The 17,299-nt window shown below is 44.4% G+C and overlaps 1 protein-coding gene across 1 annotated transcript; it reads right to left on the minus strand.

Annotated features, from left to right (window-relative positions):
* Positions 1–418: 418 nt before the first annotated feature.
* Positions 419–14,389, minus strand: LOC148141223 (ferritin, middle subunit-like). Its single transcript, XM_087978041.1, has 6 exons — positions 14,288–14,389; positions 10,803–10,949; positions 10,004–10,129; positions 1,979–2,125; positions 1,214–1,339; positions 419–574 (listed from the first exon to the last, which is right to left on the minus strand). Exons 1-6 carry the CDS (start codon positions 14,387–14,389, stop codon positions 419–421), a joined length of 804 nt encoding a protein of 267 aa, XP_087834167.1.
* Positions 14,390–17,299: the final 2,910 nt, after the last annotated feature.

Below are 17,299 nucleotides of genomic sequence, written 5' to 3' on the forward strand. Positions count from 1 at the left end.
AAGAATCATTAAAAAAGGTTTAATACTCCAGAGTGTAAAATACCCAACCTCATGTGGGGCACGATAGCTTGAATTTTAGTTACAAAAACTCCATCTAGTTATTCCTGTCCAGTGGGGTGTGGAGTGTTGGCTGAGGTGTAAGAGTGAAGAGGAGACATTTGGTCCAGTGATGTGAGCCAAATTGCAGGATTATTACTGACATCAAGCCCCCCAAAGATGCAAACAAATTTGAGAGAAGGATCAGTGGTCCAAATGATGGACAAAAAGCAAGATCAATAGAACATTTTATTCATTTCCATTCAGGTGGGACAGCCATTACATTCTTGCCAACATATTCCTTCTCCCTAGGGAGGAGCCAGATTGTCCAAGTGAAGTCAGTAATGCATTCAGACAAGAGCAGACAGTACCCCACGCCCCACTAACTGCTGTCCTCCAGCGAGAGCCGGTCAAACAGGTACTCTCCCAGCCCATTCTCAGGAGCTCCCAGACGCTTCAGGTTGGTGATGTAGTCCCCAAGTCGCTTGATGATCTCAACCTCCTCATCCAAATAGTGAGTCTCCAGGAAGTCACACAGCTGGAACACAGGAATATTACAGCTCATTACATTAGCACAATCCAAGACAATTTAGAATCCTGCTGCAAAACATACTGGGCAGTAATAGGTCTAGACAACTCCAAAATCCAAACTAGAGATTTTGTACTGGCGGATATATTAGCCAGTCAGCTGGCACATCTTGCCATTTAAGTGGAGCCAAGTTGTATTGTGGTGAATGGTGATCATTCCACTGCAACAGTCCTGAATGAGGATTCAGTGGCCAATGTCACTTCAGCACTCCCACCAGATTACAATCCAAGTTCCTCCTTGCTGAGGAGTTGTAATATTGATCATTCCAGATCCACACTGGTGGTTACAATGTTATATCTGGACAAATTAAAAAAAGGTCACATCAGGTTCATTCAGAAGAACTGGCCTTCAGAGTGCTGCTTCTTCAGGTGGTCAAAGAGTATTATTTTGGAAGCAGGAGCTTCGGAATAAGCCTGTTGGACTATAACCTGGTGTTAGTTTGAACTTTGTACACCCCAGTTTGACACTGGCATCACCAAATCACATCTTTGCACGTGTTTATTATTGAATTTCAAACCCACAAAGACCAACCAGTGAGGTGTTGCCCTGAGGGTCAGGCAGTGATGAGACTGAGGAGGTGAAGCTTACATGAGGGTCAGTCTGGGCAGTGGCGAGTTGGTGTAGATCCAGCAAACTCTGGTTCACATTCTTCTCCAGATCCAGGGCAACCTGCATTGCCTGCAGACCGTTACCCCACTCATCCCTCTCTGGCTTCTGAAACATGGAAACAAGGACAGTTAAGAATCAGAATCCCTAGTGAGGTGAAGTCAGTCATATGTCCACATCAACCCTCCAGTGGGTCCCACACTGACACACCCAACCCTGTAATCCTGTTTAGGGAAAAATGTAGCCTGTGTATCCCTGGAAACTGGGATACTTAGCATGACCAAACTGACTGGCACATCTTTGAGCAGTTCCCAGAGGCTGGAATTGGACCTGGGTCCCTGGCACTGAGATACTGCAGTGCCAGTACCATCCTCAAGTCCAGAAGATGATTTGAGGAGGAAGGGGTTTAGTGGGATCTCAGGAAACTTGATAAATATGGAATGCACCTGAGGAGTGTGGGGGGAGGCAGCTAGTCCAGTGACATTGCAGCAACATCTGGACAAATACTTCAAATGCCAGGGTATAGTGGGTGAAGGACTAAGTGCAGGTAGGTGGGATTAGTGTAGTTTGGTCAGCTAGATATGGTAGACCAAAGGGCCTGTTTCTATGCTGTGACTTGGAGATGGAAGAGATCAGATGGGAAAGACAAACAACTCTTCACTTCCCCCTTCACGATGAGCAAACCCTGTTACTGATGGATTGAAGCCACATCACGAGTGTAGCCATTCCCCTCCCCAACATTCCCACCTTCACATCCTGGAGGAGGACTCTGCCTCCACGCTGATTCTGGAATTTCAGCAGCTTCTCTGCATGTTCCTGCTTCTCCTGGGACTGAGCTTTGAAGAACTGGGAGAAATGGTGCAGGGCAACATCATCCCGGTCAAAGTACGACATCTGAAAAGAGAACCATTTCCATCCCATTAGCACATCACTGGCCCCAATTCTAGTTGGGAGAAGTAGAGACTAATTTAGCCCTCAGACTGCCTGCCTATTCAAGCAGTTATTAATCCTCTGCATTCTCAAATGATTTTAATATACCAGTGTTGTCCAGTGAGCCAGCAGCTCTTAACCCCAGCTTCCTCCTGAGGACACGCAACATCCATGTTTTAATTTGGATTAAACAGCTGGAGAGTTGCTCAGCAGGTCTGGTACAGCATCAGAGGAAAGAAACATTAAATTCATGTTTCTGCTCATTAACACCATTAGAATTGGAAGATATTAGACATGGACTGAAGCTCTTCAATAAAGGAAACTGGAGTGCAGGATGTATTCGTGGTGGGGTGGGGGTCCAAAGCTAGACAGCACAGGGTTAACATGAGGGATGGACATCAATGGACCCAAGCAGCAGTTTTTTCCAGAAGGTGGTGTATGGAATGAGCTGCCAAAGGAATAGTGGAGGCTGGTACAATTACCACATTTCAAAGGCAGCTGGATGGGTATATGAATGGGAGGTATTTAGAGTGATATGTGCCAAATGGGACTGGATTAATGCAGGATATCTGGCTGGCATGGAAGAGTGGCTTAGAGGGTCTGTTTCTGTGCAGACCAGGTCTAAGATGGTAGATTTCAAATATTCTTCATGAAACCAAGTGAAGTTATAACCTTTAACAAGGGGAGGGTTCAGTTGGGTGACAAGGAAAGCCACTGGAGTACTAAGTGCAGTCTACTCCAGTCAACATTAACCAGAGGGTAATACCCAGTCACCAGGACATTTTTCTGAATGAACAGATACAAAACTGATATCAGAACACAGGGACTGTAGGCCATTCAGCCCTTCAAGCCAGTCCTGCCATTCAATGAGAAAGTAACCATGAGGCTGCTGCAAGGAACTCCATTATTCCTTTGGGGCTAAACTAGAAAAATGGGTGTTTCACACTGCTGGCACTAATTTAATTCGGAGAGAGCGTTTTGTGCAACTTGTAGATCATTGGGATTGTTTGTACTGCTCCAATCTATGGTACAGACGTGTTCATTTCAGAGTATGGAAGGGAATGAGTGGAATGGAAGGGAATGAGAGAAAGGGGACCCAGGGTTTGCTGAGGAAAGCCTGTGCAAGGAGCCTTTGAATTGTAAGCAAGCAACTGAGCGATTAGAAAAGTGTAATTTGATCAGGGAAATGTCCGATACAGGAAAAGCTCATGCAACTCAGATTAAGCATTACATTAAGCTGGTGACACCATCCACAGGTAAACTGAAAAGCACTATGCTTGGTTTGACTTGAGCAGTTCAAACCATTAGATTTACACCCACATTTGACTCATACATTGAGCCATCATGCTCACAAGTGAATGTTATGTTAATGCTACTCCTTAAGCAGGATGTTTCATCTTTGGTTTGTGTCCCCCTCAAGATGGGTCATAAAGGCAGAGGTGCTGCCATGTCTGGCAATAGCTTCTTCAAACAATGACAGGGGAGTGGCCAGTTATTCTCCAATCTTGGTTTGTTTTAACAGGCAAAAACTGCTCGTAGCAGAGAAGCAGTTACTCAAACTACGTTCCACGCTTCAACAGATGTTTCTTACATGAATGCTCTGAAAACTCTCCTGCCAGCCAGAAGCAGAGTTTGTATTTACCATTTACTAAAGGGGGCGTTTTTGGGCTGTTGTGGGGATGGGAACAGCTCCTTTGTTATGTTGCAATTGAGTCCATTGGGTTCCAAGTAGTTGGATTGTCTTAAATTCCCATTTCCTTTTGTTGGTGCTTCTACCAGAGAATGTAGATAGTTGTTTTTATAAAGCAGAATGGTTTGACCAGCTGCATCACCCCTGGATTATACACTATACAACTGCCTTTCTAATGAGGAAAGGTTAGGGTCTGGGCAACCTCAGTGGTTTTGACAGATCCTTCCCCAACTGTTGGGTCCCAGTCTGGATTATGAAGGGACAACTCAGGTCAGAGTGAAAGAGAGTGATCCATCCTTATTAAACACTAACTGGTTCACCAATGAAAGCTGTTCCCACCTCCATCAAACAGAGCTCTAGGGATTTCATCCTCATCTCATGAGAGAGAACCTTTAAAACAGAGCCCAGAGTGTGATGAATATTCACCACATGTCTGGATGAGTGTACCTACAATATTCAAGCAGACACCATCCAGGAAAAAACAGCCCACTCCATTGGTACTGCATTCTCCACCTCCCTTCAATGTCCATTATCACCAGGTATCCTGCAGCACTCACTAAACACCTTCCAAATAGGACATTCTAACACTTCAGAAGGGCATGGGCAAATCATTACTGGAAGAAAAGCATGGGCCATTGTAATTCTGATACCATCCTGATTTGATGGTCTCCATTTCTTCAGTCAGAGTCAAATTTCAGACTACTTCAGCCACCTTGTGGGTACACCAACACTTCAGCAAATTGACTCTTCCTCCAGGTGAGGGGATGGACAAAAAGTGGCTACCTGACCACCCACACAAGTGGATAATACAGAAAGCTAAATAGGCCTCAACTGGAGCATACATAAGTGGAGGCCAATCACAGGCTGACATTAAATACCTCTGCTCAGATAAGCCAAGTATCATTGATAAACACTGCCATAACTCCCTTTCACAGTATCAAAACTAGTATGATAGTTATTTAGCATTAGCAGAAGATAAAATCAAACATACCAGAATACATTAAAGCAGCAGAAAGGCAGCTGGTCAATGCATACCTCCATATGGTTGACCTAAATGGTTTCTAAGCTATTCCTGTAAAATATCCTGTTTTGACAACAACAGGGAAGTGACAGTTACTGCCTATGACAGCCATATCAGGGAATTTTACACTAACCAAGAACACTTCACCTTGCATACATTATTGTACATCAGTATCATACACCATTGTTGCTGTAACACCACACCTATCTTGAAATGTGAAACAGGTAAGAGCTACAAAAGTCAATCTACAGGAGTATCAAGTTGATTTGAAATAAGGAAAACTTTACTTCACATAATATAAGCAATTATAAATAGAGACAACACTCACCAAAGACTGATAGAGATAGGAGGCAGTGAGCTCCAGGTTAATCTGCTTGTTGACAGCAGCTTCACAATCCTGGTGATAGTTTTGACACACCTGGGAAGCCATTTTGTGACAAACATTGCACTACTTGCCTACCCAAGACAAGTCACAGACCAACCACAAACTTAAAATTACCACCAACTCTACCAAAATCACCACAACCTTTGGACTTTTATTTATATTCCAGGAGCAGACCTCATTTTATTAAGCAGGAAATGACATCAATAGTGATGGCCAATCACTCTTGTGAATCAATCGATCAGCTGCCATGTCCATTCAGCACAGAATGGGAATTGGATCCAGAAGCCAATTAGAATTGACAACTGGTCGATGATGAAATTAGTGATTGACCTCTTACACAAGTGCAAATTCTCTGAGTATATCTACCTGAAAATGAAATTAAAACATACTCTGAAATTTCACTATTGTATTTGAGCTTGTGTATTAAGACATGCTGAAAACAGATTTGCAGAACTTTGTTAGTTTGTTACTCTGAGGGATTTGTCTTCCTACCTTCTGAATGACAGTGTTGGGAGTCTTTTGGAAAATGGCTAGATTTTGTTGACATTATACATTTGCCTATTGATTGACAGTGACAGAAATGAATTGCTTTTGGGTCATTTAGTGCAGGCAATTGATGTACTTTGTGGATCCATTCTGAATCTGCTGTGATCTCTTTGACCTTAGGTCTCAGGAAGCCCAGTTTAAAACTAAAACGGTAAATGTGCTGAGTGCCTCAGCCATGTAGTAGACCTCAGGCCTCCATGTTTAAATTGGTGTTAGAAATAGACTGCATGATCAACTTTTCAACTCCATGTTCAGTTTTTAATTGTTTCAAGAAGAACTAGTCCTCAACTCAAGGGTGTTTCCAAGTGGAGAGATTCTGATTCTGATTCTGATCCTGTTTACATTCTGTCGAACGTACAGCTCAGAAACTGGCCTCCCAACTCGATGTGGTCCATACTCACATCTTAATGGACATGAGAGAATCGCAACATAAAGTTGATTGTGTTGAACTGAGCAGCCTCCAATGGAGTGGTGGGCTGTGAGGGTTTGGGGATTGAAGGTCCCCACTCAATGTTAGGGGATGATCACAGCCTTGACGGATGGATTGGTGGAAGCAAGTTACTTTGACCCAGTATCTGATTCAAATACCAGGTTACAGTCTAGCCATTACTTGTCAGATTGAGTTACAAGTTTGAGTATTATACATGGAACCATGGTCAGAGTCAACCCTGATAAATATTCATGGCGATGAGAGCAGGTCAGAGGCTGGGAATTCTGTTGCGAAATTCTCAGTTCCTGAACTTCCAAACACTGTCCACCATCTACAAGACCAAAGTTATAAAAAGTGGTGGAATACTTTCCAATTTTCTGGCTGAATGCAGCCCCAAGAACACTGACGAAGCCCCAGGGAAATCTCTCGCCATCCTGAGTTGGAACAATATCACTGTTTCTGAATCCAAGTCCCGGAAGCCCCCCCTCAGCAGCAGCATTCTGGTCCCTCCAACACCAGGTGGGCTGTAATAACCAGCTCATCACCACCTCCTGAAGGGTAACTGTGGCTGGGCACGAAATGCAGCCTTCTGATTGGCACACTGAAGATTGAGCAATAAAAACCACCCTGTGATGGGGTGTGGGAGTGCAACACTAGAGGGGCATAGGCTAAAGGTGAGAGGGGAAAGACTAAAATAGTGACGTGAGGGGCAACCTTTTCAGAGAGAGGGTGCTGTGGACATGGAACGAGCTACCAGCGGAAGTGGTGGAGGCGGGTACAATTATAACATTTAAAAGACATTTGGACGGATACATGAATGGGAAGGTTTTAGAGGGACATGGGCCAAATGCAGGCAAGGGCAACTGGTACAGTTTTGGAAATCTGGTCGGCATGGACAGGTTGGGCCAAATGGTCTGCTTCTGTGATGTATGACTCTATGACTCTACTGGTGTGCAACAGCATGTTTCTTTAGGATGGTGTGGTGGCTCAGTGGTTCGCACTGCTGCCTCACAGCGCCAGGGACCTGGGTTTAATTCCAGCCTCGGGTGATTGTATGTGTGTATAGAGTGTGCATGCTCTCCTTGTGCCTGTGTGGGTTTCCTAGGAGTGCTCCAGTTTCCTCCCACAGTCCAAATATGTGCAGGATCAGTGAATCGGCCATGGGAAATGCAGGGTTAAGAGGATTGGGTGGGTCTGAACAGGATGCTGTTCAGATAATTGGTGCAGACTCAATGGGCTGAATGGCCTCAGCCTGCACTGCAGAGAGTATGTCAGCATGACTTGATTGTTTACAATAAAAGGTTTTACGTTGCGGAATAAATATGTTAAGGACCTAAAACCTCCCTGAAGGCTGCAGTGTATGCTCACTACAAAATTCACTCAAACTATCACCAGGAGAGCCTCCTCCCTAACCCACGATCCCTGAAACCCCAAAGATGAAGGAGCGGCTGTACAGGAGAGGCAGCATCTCCAGGTTTCCTTTCAGAATGACAGCACTCCCCAACTTGGAGAGAAATCACTGCTCCTTCAACATCACTGGGTCAAATCAAACTGCATCAGGAGAATCCTTCAGCACATGGGAAGCTGGGAGGAAGCTAGGATCAGCTTGGACTGCAAACTGCAGCAGCAAGAGTAAATCAGATGGAAGCATCTAACCTCAAGCATTGCTGTATTATTCCCAGATCACTGTCATCCTGCTCATTTCAGCTGTAGGCGATGAGAGCATGTGTATTAATTCAATGCAGTTCAGGAGAAATTCTTCAACTGAGGCCCAGGAATGTGTGGCTGCAGTTAATTATCCCAGCTCTGGCTGGGCAGGCTTGAGGTTTATTGAAAGCGCAGGAGCGGTGTTAGGAGTGAGTCTTCAGATCGGGAGGTACATGAAAGTGAGGGAGATACAGTGGGATAACATTGCTACTGCTGGGAAGAACTCCCCCTGCTGTGGATGGACTCCTAGTTGTGCTCGAATGGGTATTTCATCAAGGTGCTCATCAGGTGCTGCATGTTTGATTCAGACTATAGAGAAATGAGCCACTCTGTGTACCCCACTGCTAAGGGCTGTAACAAGGCAAGGGGTGAAGATCACAGGCCCCTGTGCTGGTCTGAACCCCAATGGGCTCCTAAGGCTGGGCTCAGAGGTAAAAGTAAACAGTAGCATTTAGAATATCCTGGTCATGTTAGCTCCCAATGGAACTCTATGACCAGACACATTGAGATGATATCATTAGCTGGTTCCACCATCTGGGTAGAAACCAGAACCTGAGGGACCTCACCCAAAGCCTATAACAAAGATGAACAGATCTGGTCACCCACATCATGCAGTTTTTGATTCCAAATTGTGGAGTCCTTCTAAAGTGAAGAAAGACATTGATGTGGAGATGAACACTTGATGGGCAAATCTGGAAGTGAACTTGGATTCAAAGATTTAGGGTGTCTAGAGAAATGGATGTTTGGTCTTGAGGAATGGAAACTTCTCTGCCCACTGTTTGCCTAAAACTGTGGGCATTAGTCCAAAAAAAGTATAATTCTTGGACAAAAGTATCATTAAAAAGGTCTTACAATCTGGAGTATAAGATATCAACCTCACATGTGGGGCATGATAACTTGAATTTTAGTTACAACAACTCCATCTAGTTATTCCTGTCCAGTGGGGTGTCAGCTGAGGTAAGAGTGAAGAGATGACATTTAGTCCAGTGATGTGAGCCAAATTGCAGGATGATTACTGACATCAAGCCCACCAGAGATGCAAACAAATTTGAGAGAAGGATCAGTGGTCCAAATGATGGACAAAAAGCAAGATCAATAGAACATTTTATTCATTTCCATTCAGGTCATTCAGCTATTACATTCTTGCCAACATATTCCTTCTCCCTAGGGAGGAGCCAGATTGTCCAAGTGAAGTCAGTAATGCATTCAGACAAGAGCAGACAGTACCCCATGTCCCACTAACTGCTGTCCTCCAGCGAGAGCCTGTCAAACAGGTACTCTCCCAGCCCATTCTCAGGAGCTCCCAGACGCTTCAGGTTGGTGATGTAGTCCCCAAGTCGCTTGATGATCTCAACCTCCTCATCCAAATAGTGGGTCTCCAGGAAGTCACACAGCTGGAACACAGGAATATTACAACTCATTACATTAGCACAATCCAAGACAGTTTGGAGAATTCCCACTGCAAAACAGACTGGGCAGTACTAGCTCTAGACAACCCTGAAAAATCCAGCAATCTAGAGATTTTGGACTGGTGAATATATTAGCCTCTCAGCTGGCACATGTTGCCATTTAAGTGGAGCTGAGTTGTATTGTGGTGTATGGTGACCATTACACTGCAACAGTCCTGAATGAGGATTCAGTGGCTAATGTCACTTCAGCACTCCCACCAGATTACAATCCAAGTTCCTCCTTGACCTTATTGCTGAAGGGTTGTAATATTGATCATTCCAGATGCACACTGGTGGTTACAATGTTACATCTGGACAAAGTTAAAAATCACAACACCAGGTTTTGTCCAACAGGTTTATTCAGAAGCACTGGCTTTCAGAGTGCTGCTTCTTCAGGTGGTCAAAGAGTATAGTTTGGAAGCTCGAGCTTTGAATAAGCCTGTTGGACTATAACCTGGTGTTAGTTTTAACTTTGTACACCCCAGTTTGACACTGGCATCTCCAAATCACATCTCCCCAAATGTTGCATTATTGAATTTCAAACCCACAAAGACCAACCAGTGAGGTGTTGCCCTGAGGGTCAGGCAGTGATGAGAATGAGGTGGTGAAGCTTACATGAGGGTCAGTCTGGGCAGTGGCAAGTTGGTGTAGATCCAGCAAACTCTGGTTCACATTCTTCTCCAGATCCAGGGCAACCTGCATTGCCTGCAGACCGTTACCCCACTCATCCCTCTCTGGCTTCTGAAACATGGAAACAAAGGACAGTTAAGGATCAGAATCAGAATCCTGACAGTGGGATGAAGCAGGTCATTTAGCCCATTTGTCCACATCAACCCTCCAGAGGGTCCACACTGACCCAACCCATCCCTGTAATCCTGTTTAGGGAAAATGTAGCCTGTGTATCCCTGGAAACTGGGCAACCTAGCGTGACCAAAATGACGTGCAGATCTTCGTGCCATGTGCAAACTGAGCAGTTCCCAGAGGCTGGAATTGGACCTGGGTCACTGGCACTGAGAGTGCAGTGCCAGTACCATCCTCAAGTCCAGAGGATGATTTGAAGAGAAAGGGTTTTAGTGGGATCTCAGGAAACTTGATAAATATGGAACGCAGCACCCGAGTGTGGGGGAGGCAGCTCGTCCAGTGACATTGCAGCAACATCTGGACAAATACTTCAAATGCCAGGGTATAGTGGGCAAAGGACTAAGTGCAGGTAGGTGGGATTAGTGTAGTTTGGTCAGCATAGATATGGTAGACCAAAGGGCCTGTTTCTATGCAGTGAGTGAGAGATGGAAGAGATCATATGGGAAAGACAAGTAACAGCCCTTCACTTCCCCCTTCAGGATGAGCAAACCCTGTTACTGATGGATTGAAGCCACATCAGGAGAGCAGCCATTCTCCTCCCCAACATTCCCACCTTCACATCCTGGAGGAAGACTCTGCCTCCACGCTGATTCTGGAATTTCAGCAGCTTCTCTGCATGTTCCTGCTTCTCCTGGGACTGAGCTTTGAAGAACTGGGAGAAATGGTGCAGGGCAACATCATCCCGGTCAAAGTACGACATCTGAAAGAGAACCATTTCCATCCCATTAGCACATCACTGGCCCCAGTTCTAGTTGTCAGAAGTAGAGACTAATTTAGCCCTCAATCAGATGGACTATTCAAGCAGTTATTAATACTCTGCATTCTCAACCATTTTAATATACGAGTGTTGTCCAGTGAGCCAGCAGCTGTTAACCCCAGCTTCCTCCTGAGGACATGCAACATCCATGTTTTAATTTGGATTAAACAGCTGGAGAGTTGCTCAGCAGGTCTGGTACAGCATCAGAGGAGAGGAACACTAAATTCATGTTTCTGCTCATTAACACCATTAGAATTGGAAGATATTAGACATTGACTGAAACTCTTCAATAAAGGAAGGAGGTATTTAGAGTGATGTGCCAAATGGGACTAGATTAATGTGGGATATCTGGCTGGCATGGAGGAGTGGCTTCGAGGGTCTGTTTCTGTGCAGACCAGGTCTAGGATGGTAGATTTCAAATATTCTGCATGGAACCGACTGAAATCGTAACCTTTAACAAGGTGAGTGTTCAGTTGGGTGACAAGGAAAGCCACTGGAGTACTAAGTGTAATCTACTCCATTCAACATTAACCAGAGGGTAGTACCCAGTCACCAGGACATGGAGATACAAAACTGATATCAGAACACAGGGACTGTAGGCCATTCAGCCCCTCAAGCCAGTCCTGCCATTCAGTGAGAAAGTAACCATGAGGCTGCTGCAAGGAACTCCATTATTCATTTGGGGCTAAACGAGAAAAGTGGATGTTGGACACTGCTGGCATTAGTTTAGTCAGGACAGAGTGGTGTGTAACTTGTAGATCATTGGGATTGTACTGATCAAATGTGTGGTACAGACAGACAATGTGTTCATAGAGTACGGAAGGGAATGAGTGGAATGGAATGAGAGAGAGGGGACCTGGGGTTTGCTGAGGAAAGCCTGTGCGAGGAGCCTTTGAATTGTAAGCAAGCAACTGAGTGATTAGAAAAGTGTAACTTGATCAAGGAAGAGTCCAATACAGGGAAAACCTCATGCAACCCTGATTAACCATTACATCAGGAGAAAGTGAGGACTGCAGATCAGAGCTGAAAGTGTGTTGCTGGAAAAGCGCAGGTGGTCAGGCAGCATCCAGGGAACAGAAGCACTGAAGGGCTTATGCCTGAAACGTTGATTCTCCTGTTCCTTGGATGCTGCCTAACCATTACATCAAACTAGTAACACCATCTGCAGGTAAACTGAAAAGCACTATGCTTGGTTTGACTTGAGCAGTTCAAACCATAAGATTTACACCCATATTTGAGTCAAACATTGAACCATCATGCTCACAAGTGAATGTTATGTTAATGCTACTCCTTTAAGCAGCTTGTTTTGTCCTTGGGTTGTGTCCCCTTCAAGATGGGTCATAAAGGCAGAGGTGCTGCTATGTCTGGCAATAGCTTCTTCAAACAATGACAGGGGAGTGGCCAGTTATTCTCCAATCTTGGTTTGTTTTAACAGGCAGAAACTGCTCAGCAGAGAAGCTGTTACTCTGAAACTAGGTTCCATGCTTCAACAGATGTTTCTTACACGAATGCTCTGAAAACTCTCCTGTCAGCAAGAAGCAGAGTTTGTATTTACCATTTGCTAAAGGTGGTGTTTTTGGGCTGTTGTGGGGATGGGAACAGCTCCTTTGTTATGTTGCAATTGAGTCCATTGGGTTCCAAGTAGTTGGATTGACTTAAATTCCTGTTTCCTTTTGTTGGTGCTTCTACCAGAGAATGTAGATAGTTGTTTTTATAAAGCAGAATGGTTTGACCAGCTGCATCACCCCTGGATTATACACTATACAACTGCCTTTCTAATGAGGAAAGGTTCCAGTCTGGGCAACCCTAGTGGTTTGGACAGATCCAGACAGGGCCCCAACAGTTGGCTGAGGATTATGAAGGGACACAACTCCAGTCGGAGTGGAAGTGAGTGATCTATCCTTATTAAAAACCTAACTGGTTCACCAATGAAAGCTGTTCCCACCTCCATCAAACAAACAGAGCTCTAGGGATTTCATCCTCAGATCATGAGAGAGAACCTTTAAAACACAGAGCCCAGATTGTGATGAATATTCACCACATGTTTGTATGAATGTACCTACAATATTCAAGCAGACCATCCATTATAAAACAGCCCACTCCATTGGTACTGCATTCTCCACCTCCATTCAAAGGTCCATTATCACCAGGTACCCTGCAGCACTCACTAAACACCTTCCAAATAGGACATTCTAACACTTCAGAAGGGCATGGGCAAATCATTACTGGAAGAAAAGCATGGGCCATTGTAATTCTGATACCATCCTGATTTGATGGTCTCCATTTCTTCAGTCATTGGGTCAAGTTTCAGACCACTCCAACCACCTTGTGGGTACACCAACACTTCTGGAGGAAGAGTTGACTTGCTGGCGAAGGGATGGACAACCAGTGGCTACCTGATCACCCACACAAGTGGATAATACAGAAGTGTAAATAGGCCTCAACTGGAGCCTACTTAAGCAGAGGCCAGTCACAGGCTGACATTAAATACCTCTGCTCAGATAAGCCAAGTATCATTGATAAACACTGCCATAACTCCCTTTCACAGTATCAAAACTAGTAAAATGCTTATTTGGTATTAGCAGAAAATGCAAGCATACCAGAATGCATTAAAGCAGCAAAAAGGCAACTAGTCAATGGATACCTCCATATGGTGGACCTAAATTAGTTTACTTAGTGTGGAAACAGGCCCTTCAGCCCAAGTCCACACTGACCCTCTGAAGAGCAACCCACCCAGACCCATTTTTCCTCTTCACCTAAAAAGGATTAATTTAGCACAGCCAATTCACCTAACCTGCAGGTCTTTGGACTGTGGGAGAAACCAGAGCACCCAGAGGAAACCCACACAGAAGTGGGGAGAATGTGCAAACTCCACACAGACAGTTGCCAGAGGTGGGAATTGAACCCAGGTCTCAGGTACTGTGAGGCAGCAGTGCTAACCACTGTGCCATCATGCCACCCACAAAATGGTTAAGCTATTCCTGTAAAATATCCTGTTTTGACAACCATAGGGAAGTGACAGTTGCTGGCTGTGACAGCCATATCAGGGATTAGTATATTAACCAAGGACACTGCACCCCAGAAACATCACTGAACATAAACAGGACATACATTATTGCACATCAGTATCAGATCCCTTTGTTGTTGTAAACACCACATTTATCTTGAATTGAGAAATAGGCAAGAGAGAAAAGAGCCAGTCTATAAGAGCATCAAGTTAATTAGAAATAAAGAGTTTACTTCACATAATAGAAGCAATTATAAATAGAGGCAACACTCACCAAAGACTGATAGAGATAGGAGGCAGTGAGCTCCAGGTTAATCTGCTTGTTGACAGCAGCTTCACAATCCTGGTGATAGTTTTGACACACCTGGGAAGCCATTTTGTGACAAATATTGCACTACCTGCTGATCCAAGACAAGTCACAGGCCAAACACAAACTTAAAATTACCACCAACTCTACCTAAATCACCACACCCTTTGGACTTTTATTTATATTCCAGGAGCAGACCTCATTTTATTAAGCAGGAAATGACATCATCAGTGATGGCCAATCACTCTTGTGAATCAATCGATCAGCTGCCATGTCCATTCAGCGCAGAATGGGAATTGGATCCAGAAGCCAATTCGAATTGACAACTGGTCGATGATGAAATTAGTGATTGACCTCTTACACAAGTGCAAATTCTCTGAGTATATCTACCTGAAAATGAGATTAAAACATACTCTGAAATTTCACTATTGTATTTGAGCTTGTGTATTAAGACATGCTGAAAACAGATTTGCAGAACTTTGTTAGTTTGTTACTCTGGGGGATTTGTCTTCCTACTTTCTGAATGACAATGTTGGGAGTTCATTGAAAAATGGCTAGATTTTGTTGACATTCAACATTTGCCTATTGATTGACAGTGACAGAAATGAAGTGCTTTTGGGTCATCTAGTGCAGGCAATTGATGTACTTTGTGGATCCATTCTGAATCTGCTGTTATCTCTGTGACCTTAGGTCTCAGGAAACCCAGTTTAAAATCAAAACACTAAATGTGCTGAGTGCCTTAGCCATGTAGTAGGCCTCAGGCCTCCATGTTTAAATTGCTGTTAGAAACATATTGCATGATCAACTTTTCAACTCCATGTTCAGTTTTTAATTGTTTCAAGATGAACTAGCCCTCAACTCAAGGGTGTTTCCAAGTGGAGAGATTCTGATTCTGATTCTGATCCTGTTTACATTGTATTCTGTCGAATGTACAGCTCAGAAACTGGCCTCCCAACTCGATGTGGTCCATACTCACATCTTCATGGACATGAGATTATCTCAATGTGGGATATAAATGAATTAATGTTATTTCTGCAACTATAAATTCTGACACAGAACAGGAATGAGAAAATATATATTCAGCAAAAAGAAAATGGTAAGTTAGCATGAGACGTGATTACAGAACAATGGTGGATGTATGGGCAAACAGGAAAACATCTGTTTCCCCGCTTACACGGAGACACAGGAACAAACCCTAATCAAAGAGGTCAAAGTGGCCTCTGGATGGAAATAGATGCTGATAGAAGAAAAGATATGCCTAATCAATAACCTACAGTAGACTGACGTCAAACACCCTTATGGGAGTCAGAGGTAAGAGTTTGTCACGGACAAGACAGGATAAACAGAAGTTGTGGGATCAGTCTTAAGGAAATGAGTGACGTAAGCGAAGCAGGGAACAAACAATGGAATAAGGAAAACATATGGGAAAAGAAACTGCATAAATTGCAAGAGTTTATTGGGATATACTGTGCATTTCTAATTGCTGTACCTGGCAATTGGACAGGGCACCCACTTGCAAGTGTACAAATAAACGACAGATTCAGATATTTGGTCTCGGACTGAAATTATTAAAGTGAGTGAGCTTTTGTTTCTCACATCAACATAAAGTTGATTGTGTTGAACTGAGCAGCCTCCAGTGGAGTGGTGGGCTGTGAGGGTTTGGGGATTGAAGGTCCCCACTCAATGTTAGGGTATGATCACAGCCTTGACGGATGGATTGGTGGAAGCAAGTTACTTTGACCCAGTATCTGATTCAAATACCAGGTTACAGTCTAGCCATTACTTGTCAGATTGAGTTACAAGTTTGTGTATTTTCCATGGAACCATGGACAGAGTCAACCCTGATAAATATTCATGGCGTTGAGTGCAGGTCAGAGGCTGGGAATTCTGTTGCGAATTTCTCAAAGCCTCTCCACCATCTACAAGACCAAAGTTATGAAAAGTGGTGGAATACTTTCCAATTTTCTGGCTGAATGCAGCCCCAACAACACTGACGAAGCCCCAGGGAAATCTCTCGCCATCCTGAGTTGGAACAATATCACTGTTTCTGAATCCAAGTCCCGGAAGCCCCCCTCAGCAGCAGCAGCAGCAGCAGCAGCATTCTGGTCTCTCCCACACCAGGTGAGCTGTAATAACCAGATCATCACCACCTCCTGAAGGGTAACTGCGGCTGGGCACAAAACGTAGCCTTCTGATTGGCACACTGAAGATTGAGCAATAAAAACCACCCTGTGATGGGGTGGGGGAGTGCAACACTAGAGGGCCATAGGCTAAAGGTGAGAGGGGAAAGATTAAAATAGTGACGCGAGGGGCAATCTTTTCAGAGAGAGGGTGCTGTGGACATGGAACGAGCTGCCAGAGGAAGTGGTGGAGGTGGGTACAATTATAACATTTAAAAGACATTTGGACGGATATATGAATGGGAAGGTTTTAGAGGGACATGGGCCAAATGCAGGCAAGGGCAACTGGTACAGTTTTGGAAATTTGGTCGGCATGGACAAGTTGGGCCAAAGGGTCTGCTTCTGTGATGTATGACTCTATGACTCTACTGGTGTGCAACAGCATGTTTCTTTAGGATGGTGTGATGGCTCAGTGGTTAGCACTTCTGCCTCACAGCACCAGGGACCTGGGATTGATTCCAGCCTCGGGTGAGTGTATGTGTGTATAGAGTGTGCATGATCTTCTTGTGCCTGTGTGGGTTTCCTAGGAGTGCTCCAGTTTCCTCCCACAGTCCAAAGATGTGCAGGATCGGTGAATCGGCCATGGGAAATGCAGGGTTAAGAGGATTGGGTGGGGTCTGAACAGGATGCTGTTCAGATAATTGGTGCAGATTCAATGGGCTGAATGGCCTCAGCCTGCACTGTAGAGAGTATGTCGGCATGACTTGATTGTTTACAATAAAAGGTTTTACGTTGTGGAATAAATATTTTAAGGACCTAAACCCTCCCTGAAGGCTGCAGTGTATGCTCACTACAAAAT

This window comes from Chiloscyllium plagiosum, unplaced genomic scaffold, assembly GCF_037043375.1.
Source record: "Chiloscyllium plagiosum isolate Xiang-an unplaced genomic scaffold, Cpla_swu_hap1 HiC_scaffold_33, whole genome shotgun sequence".
Lineage (NCBI taxonomy): Eukaryota > Metazoa > Chordata > Chondrichthyes > Orectolobiformes > Hemiscylliidae > Chiloscyllium > Chiloscyllium plagiosum.